Source organism: Sinocyclocheilus anshuiensis, unplaced genomic scaffold (assembly GCF_001515605.1).
Source record: "Sinocyclocheilus anshuiensis isolate Anshui unplaced genomic scaffold, SAMN03320099.WGS_v1.1 scaffold332, whole genome shotgun sequence".
NCBI lineage: Eukaryota > Metazoa > Chordata > Actinopteri > Cypriniformes > Cyprinidae > Sinocyclocheilus > Sinocyclocheilus anshuiensis.
The window spans coordinates 1,077,334-1,085,120 of record NW_015554181.1 but is presented as its reverse complement, the minus strand read 5'-3'; the positions used below and the strand labels follow the sequence as shown (position 1 = coordinate 1,085,120).

The 7,787-nt window shown below is 38.2% G+C and overlaps 1 protein-coding gene across 1 annotated transcript in view; it reads right to left on the bottom strand.

Annotated features, from left to right (window-relative positions):
* Positions 1-7,787, bottom strand: part of gcn1 (GCN1 activator of EIF2AK4) — a 68,205-nt gene that overhangs the window by 13,691 nt on the left and 46,727 nt on the right. Inside the window, exons 42-48 of the mRNA XM_016463791.1 lie at positions 5,773-5,915; positions 5,572-5,689; positions 5,215-5,430; positions 4,712-4,876; positions 4,471-4,632; positions 3,592-3,684; positions 2,737-2,880 (exon numbers count right to left, since the gene is read on the bottom strand). Of these exons, the coding sequence (XP_016319277.1) occupies positions 2,737-2,880; positions 3,592-3,684; positions 4,471-4,632; positions 4,712-4,876; positions 5,215-5,430; positions 5,572-5,689; positions 5,773-5,915 (1,041 nt within the window). The remainder of the gene's footprint in view (positions 1-2,736; positions 2,881-3,591; positions 3,685-4,470; positions 4,633-4,711; positions 4,877-5,214; positions 5,431-5,571; positions 5,690-5,772; positions 5,916-7,787) is intronic.

Genomic DNA, 7,787 nt, shown 5'->3' with positions numbered 1-7,787 from the left:
TCTCCTCACGTGATAAATAAAATCTGACTCCTGCTCCGTGGTGCACTGTCGTTCGCGCACGGTCAGCACGCTGCATTGAGCGTTTAGTTTTTAACAGTGTCTATCCTCTAACTTAGTGGATCCCCCCTGGTCCTGGAGAACCCCCAACACTGCACGGTTTTGGTGTCTCTCTTATCTGACACACACATTTGAGGTCTTGGAGTCTTCACTAATGAGCTGATGAGTTGAATCAGGTGTGTTTGAATAGGGAGACATCTAAAATGTGCAGTGTTGGGGGTTCTCCAGGACCAGGATTGGGAACCACTGTGATAAAGTATTATTAGGCAAATTGATGGTCCATGCAGCAAATGTTTTTCCTTTCTAATAAAGTAAAATAAATATCTTTTAAATTACTCCATAACATTTACTCTGTCAAAAACATTCTGAAGAAAAAATGTGGATCTGATTTTGACACAAAATGTTCCTTTTGCCAGAATGACACTCTTCTTCATTTGTTTTTGTCATGTAGTTTTGCTTATCAGCTCTGGAAAGATTTTAGTTTGTTTATCTCCAATACTATCTTACAAGACTTTTCAATGAATCCCAAATGTACTATTTTTGGATTTTTTTGAAGCGGATCCCAATGCCTGTTTTGTAATAACATTTAATTCTCATCTTATTCTTCTTATGATTATATATTCACACATGTAAATTTTCTAATTGTAAACCTGTTTTTGTAGTATTTTTACAAGAGATAAAAAATTACTTTCAATTTCAGTTTCACTTAACAAGAAAGCACTCAGAACATGTACAATTTGCACAGCCTACAGAATTTTCTACTGTATTTAATGTTTACTTTTAATTATTCTGTATAACACCCTCTTCTTTCTTTTTTCCTTTACTATTTATTATGTTCCAATTGGTTGTTCATGTTTTCTTTCTTTCTCTCTATTGCTATTCTTTTTAATTATTGTGTTCTAATTTTGTTGTATAGTGTAAACTGAAGGTTCAAATAAAGCATTAAAAAAAAGTATTAGGCAAATTGATTTCAAGCACAGTCCACCCTTAAAATTACAACTTTAATAATTTGAATAAACTATTAGCTAGTTTTATATTACATTTTTTGTTGTTTTAGTTATCATGATGAATTATGTTTTCTGAGGTTACTATTGCATTTTTCCCCTTTTGTACAAGGGCACCTCTTTGGTGAAACTGTCATATGATTAACTTGTTTCCTGTCAGTGTAACTCCTTCCCAGCTAACAGGGAATGTACTCAGAACTTTGGATAATGTTCTGGCAAGGTTCTCCCAAAGTTAGGAACAAATATTCTTCTAAGAATGTTAATAAAATGTTTATTCAAAGCTATTTATGTCTATGTATAACATTTTAAGAACTTAAATGGGACTGTTAGCAGAGCATTTTTTGTTAGCTGGGTATAAGCTACCAAAACATTGGTTCCCCTTCTAGAGAACTCCACGCTGCGTCCTCTAGCGGACACAATGGGGAATGCTGCCAGCATGACCGGTGTCTGAAGCATGTGTGAAACAATGCCAATTCTATTGGTCCACGTGGCCCGTGACATCATAGGCGGATACCCGGAAGCATAAAAGGTCATCTGCTGAATACGTCACCAACTTTTGTTGTCTTCAGGAGCCGTCTGTTTGAAGTATGTGTGAGAGACCAAGGCAGGTGAGCGGTGTAGAAAGTGTGTGCCTCCGTGGCTGAGGACACTTGTAGACGCACATGATCTATGCGTCATGTGTCTTGGTCAGGGACTTGTGCATTCGGTGCTCGAGGGCTCTGAATGCAGTCATTGTGAGTGTTTCCAATGAGAAAGCTCCGTTTGTAGTTGTTAAAAGTGTCTGTCCTCTAACTGAACTAGGCTAAATTATTTTTGTTACTATAAAAATATCCAAACGACGGTGGGGGGTGGTGCCGCGGCAGGCAAATGACGTAACCGGTGTTGCGGCTTAACACCGGTATAACCGAAAACACCGTCTATCTCAGCAAGCCTATTGGTGTGGAGAAAAGGCTTCTTTCAAAAACTAGAGCTGCCCCCTAATAGTCGACTAATCACAGAGACTCAGAGAATGTAAAGACTCTACGTTTATTTGTGTGCACTCACAATAACAACAAAATGCGCTTTTGTAAAATAATGAAAGCAAACCGTCTCGGTCTCTGTGAACTTGAGCGCGAAACAACGTTTATATCTTTGCCTTGCAGACATTACAAATATATCGAGTATATAGAGAGTGAATGTCTACTTTCAAATGAACCAATTCAAATGGAAAACAAATATTCTCAGATTATGTAATCCGTATGAAGCATGCACACAGGTGCATCACTACTGCGGAGATGACGAGTCAGTGTCAGTGTCTCCGACTTCATTTCTTAAACCGAAAACGAAGAAAGCACTAGTTTATCAAATTATTAAAATGTCAATGCAGTCTCCTTACTGTTTTTTCCCTGACACATTCATAATCATTACTTCTGCCTGTGCGCTGTGGAAAGCTTTAAGCGTGTGCTTGAGCACTGATAGGCTATGTAGGCAATTAAAGGCTCATTATAATGATTTAAATGGTTTATTAATAAACGTGCGATTAGTCGACTAATTCTCAAAATGAACGACTACTAGTCGACCAGAAAAATCCTTAGTCGAGGGCAGACCTATCAAAAACATTAAAATATCTTAATTATTCCAATATTTTTGACCAGTAATGGATTTAGTAGAAATGATTGACAGCTGTGGTGTTCACCTGCAGGCACTCCTCTGAGCCCAGCTTGTCTTTGAGAGAGGAGAGCAGCGCGGGCAGAATAACCCCAAGGTGTCGCGTCAGAGCGTCTCCTGCCACAGCAGACAGGAAGGCGAGGACACGCGTGTTTACAGGAGGAGCCGTCAGCTACAGAGAATAAAAATAAAGCATTAAATAACACTATCTGGAATAGAGTCCAAATTTAACAGTTAAATAAGTGCAAGGAATATTCTAGTCTCGGTCTGAGAGACGCCCACAGATGGTCTGATGCACACAATAACGGCTAGAGCTTTCTGAAAACAGAAAGATCCATTCTGATTGGCTGGCTTTATGCAATTTCTTGGATTCAGCGTGCACAAAGTCATAAAATACATATTTGTTACATGAAATAAACGAACTGAAATTAAAAAAAATCTTTAACTAAAAATGTAATTATAACTTTTTAATTTTTAACTACAATTAAAGTGAAAACAGAAAATATAAAATTAAAATCTAATTCAAAATATTATGAAAAACAATATTAGTACATCAATAATGCTAAAATAACACTGGCTGGATGTACGAGGTATTGGGTGGATATAATGAGTGGCACAAGTCTGACACATTTTTCAAGGTTTGTGAGATCAAATCTTTCAAATATCAAGAGCTTAATCTTAACAAAACATCGCAAATAAACTGTGGTTGGTCACTTTAAATGTCAGTAAGACAGTCTCTTCCTGTCTAAGTGGTCAGTTCTTGGCCAAAAAAAAGAGCTTTTGTTATACTGACTTTGTTATTCAAAAGTCTGGATATACAAGGTTATTAATCTTTGTTTATGCACAGATTAGTTGAGAAAGGCTGCTAGTAAAGAGAACTCACCTTAGGCACCAGGTAAGGCAGGACAGATCGACTCTTCACAGCCATGACCTGTTTCAATCCATCCAACGCAAACTCTGAAGTCTCCTCGTCCTCCTGCAACAAAAAGCAAACACATTTGAGTTCACCATACATACTGTTTTGAAGCAGCCTGGATAGATGGACACTGGCAATTGAGAAGTAGAGAACTAACAGTACTGTATTTATTTATTTAATAACCAGAAATGTTTCTTAATCAGCATATTAGAGTGATTTCTGAAGGATCATGTGACACTGATGACTGGAGTAATGATGCTGAAAATTCAGCTTTGATCAACAGGATTAAATTACATTTTACAATATATTCAAATAGAAAACAAATATTTTAAATTGCAATATTATTTGACAATTTTTACTATATTTTTGATAAAATAAATGCCGCTTCAGTGAGCAGAAGAGTCTTCATTCAAAAACCCAAACATTTGAATTGAAGTATATGTATATTAGATCTACTGAGCATAACTTACATTATTTATCTTTGTTTTCTTATTTATTTATTTTTGTTTCTTAAAAGGAGAGTTAACCCAAAAGCGACAATTCTGTCATAATTTACGCACCCTCAACCTGTATGAATTTCTTTCAGCTGTTAAAACACAAACAAAAAAAGATATTTTGAAGAATGTTGGTAACCGAACAATTGACGGTAGCCATGGCTACCGGCAACTGTTTGCTTACCCACCAAACTCACACAGGTTTGGAACAAGTGGAGGGTCAGTAAATCAATTTTTATTTTTGGGTGAACTATCCCTTTAATACGGTTTTGTTGCTTAGACATTTTTTTAATGTCTATCCTTTCTTTATTTTCTCAAAGTAAAGGCGAGGATTGTGGGATGGAGGCAGTACCAGTTGTTTGAGCAGTGTAGGCAGGATGTCATCGAGGGCCTGGTGACCGATGGTGGTGTGGAGCTGCTCGAAGGTTTTAGCAGCCGCTTCACGGACCTCCTCCAGAGGATCACACAGGGCCTTACGCACGGTGGGAACCAGAGACTCGGAGAACACCAGAACCTGACACAAAAACACCGCTTCACCATGATGACGTGAACAGAAGGAACCCGCTGAGCATATTTCATCAGCTGCAACTCACTGCATCTTTGCTGGTGGACTTCATGATCTCGCTGAGGCCGATACACACACCCTGCCTCTCGTCGCTCTTATCCGAACGCAGACCCTCCTCCAGGATGGGAATGATTTCAGGCAGGATCTTCTCACCCAGTTTCTTCACCAGGTCACCTAAAGTACGAGCAGCGATCTGGAAACACAACATGAACAGCATAAGCAATGGAGGCATTCAAATTTTTCTGTAGAGAAAAATGGACAGATCCATCATACATAATTTTCTATTACTAGCTATTACAAACATTATTTTCTTTAATATTTGGAAAGAAAACATTTTCTTAAAATGAAGAATTACTTCTTAATTAACATGAAAAAGACATAATAAATATATGAAACAATAAATTATAGCACGCTTAGTATGATGCAAAATACGCACATCTAGTTAACATGGAAACAAATTTCCAAAAAAACAAACGCATCTTTTGCAGGCCACAGAATCAAAAGGGACTGCAGTTTGTCGTTGGATTGTACCATTCTCTTGTCTGGGCAGGTGGAGGCCAGGAAGCCCAGCAGCAGTGTGAAGAGAGTGGGCAGGATTTCTCGTAGCGTTCGCGGCGTGTTCGACACCACGATCTTCCACACGTGAAGAGACGCCTGTCTGACCACCAGCTGTATGTCTGAGCGGCCCATGTAGAGCCCAGAAAGCACACGGTTGCGTCTCTCTGCACCCAGCGCTCCAATAATGGCCTGGGGAAATATATTACAAACATTTACACACAAAGTTTCCTGGGACACAACAGGAAGCAAGGGATATATTTTGGTCTTGTAATGAAAGCACTGCTGTCAGACGCTGTCCTGTGGTCTGTTCCAGAGGCTCATTACGGTTACCTTAGTCGACTGGGCCGTGCCAAAATTGTCATCCTCTGATGCCGTCTCTGTTGTCATCTTTCCCGTTACCCCGGAGATATGGAACAGCAGGTCGCCTAGCAACTGCACCGAGCTAAATCTAAGAGAACACAAACACTCAGCATCAGCATCCATCGCTATGGCAGCCGTCCTCTGAAGTGATGGAGGGCAGATGTTTGGTACCTGATTCTCCAGAGGTCGTCAAACAGGCCCTGCTCCAGCTCTGGCAGCAGCAGAGCGATGGCAGTCTCTGCGTACATGCTGATGATGCGCTGGCCTGCGCGCAGGGCCGTGTCTCGCACATACTCATTCTCATCGGCCAGAGCCTGAACTCACACACAATCATCCACCAAACAGTTTATCTATGCTTAAGAGACAACTAGATGACAACAATATACCTGTATAAATAGTATAAACAACCAATAAAAGACAGAAACAGATCAACAAGTCAACAAGATAAAGCATGTTCATTTGCTGGTAGCCATTGACTTCCACTGTATTTTTTCCCCCTACTATGGAAGTCAATGGCTACCAGCAACTGTTTGGTTACCAACATTCTTCAAAATATCTTCTTTCATGTTCAACAGAAGAAATGACATGAGTTTTCATTTTGGGTGAACTATCCCTATAACTAAATTGTGAAAAGTAGACTGGGATATTACTGGTAAATAATAATATACCATATAATTAGATCTTTATATATATATATATATATATATATTATGGCTGTCAGTTTAACACATTAATTATTTAGTTATGAAAAAATAACGCGAATAAAATATTTTAACACCGTTAACGCACTGGCCCCGCCCCCAGACCTGTACGTCATCTTACAGCCCATACAGTTGACTGTTGACAAATGTGATGCAGGGCAACAACTCCATAAAAGCAGTTATGACCTAAAATTCTAGATATTGGTGCAAAAAATGAGTTTTTGTCTCATTTATATCATACGATAAGTGATATCAAATGAGCGAGTGCAATATCGCACGAGTGATGATTTTGTCCCGAATATATAGAGTTTAAAACAGTTCAGTAAATAAGAAGTTGATATTGTGTTATATTTTAAACACAATATTATGTGTTTTTGCTCAATTTTGCAGAGAACATATTACCTTTAAAGCCATAGCAGAATTGTTGTGCGTCTCCGAGCAACACAGCGGTGTTTAGTTTCTGAATGAATCCGCGTTTGGAAAGAATCCTGTGAACCAATGATTCAAAGCCTCATTCTTACAGAGAACAGTTTACTCAATTCCTGAATGAATCAGCCGTTCAAATGAATGAATGACTCATAAAGACATTTACTGCCACCTGCTGGCAGATTTATAGTTTCTTATTTAGAGTACCATTTCATAAATTTTTTTAATAAATATTAATAATAATAAAAATAAAAACATTAAAGGGATTGTTCACCCAAAAAGTTTAAATTCTGTCATCATTTACTCACCCTCATGTTGTTTAAAACCTTTCTTTAGTGTAACATAAAAGAAGGTATTTTGAAGACTGTTGGTAACTGGCTGTTTTGGTTACAAGTGATTTTCATTGTATGAACAATGAACAAATGTATGAACAAATAAAAAATGTACATAATACAGAGAAACAAATGATAAAGCTTGGCTTATTGAATATCAGGTCCCTTTCTACGAAAGCACTTTTTGTAAATGATATGATCACTGATCATAACCTAGATGTGCTCTGTTTGACAGAAACCTGGCTAAAACCTGATGATTACATCATTTTAAACGAGCCTACCCCCCAAGATTACTGTTATAAACATGAGCCGCGTCCAAAAGGTAAAGGGGGAGGTGTTACAATTTATAACAATATATTCAGTATTTCTCAGAGGGCGGGCTTCAAGTATAACTCGTTTGAAGTAAACCGTGGTATAATGAGCACACTCGCACCCTAAAGAGAGCAGCCCGGAAAATGGAGCATAGCTGGAGGAAAACAAAACTAGAGGTATTTCGTACTGCATGGTGGGAAAGTACCCAATCCTACAGAAAAGCATTAAAAACTGCTAAATCTGATTACTTTTCATCTCTTTGAGAAGAAAACAAACATAACCCCAGGTATTTATTCAATACAGTGGCTAAATGAACAAAAAATAAAGCATCAACAGGTGATGACATTTCTCAACAGCACAGCAGTAATGACTCGAACTACTTTACTTCCAAGATCAATACTATTAGAGATAAAAT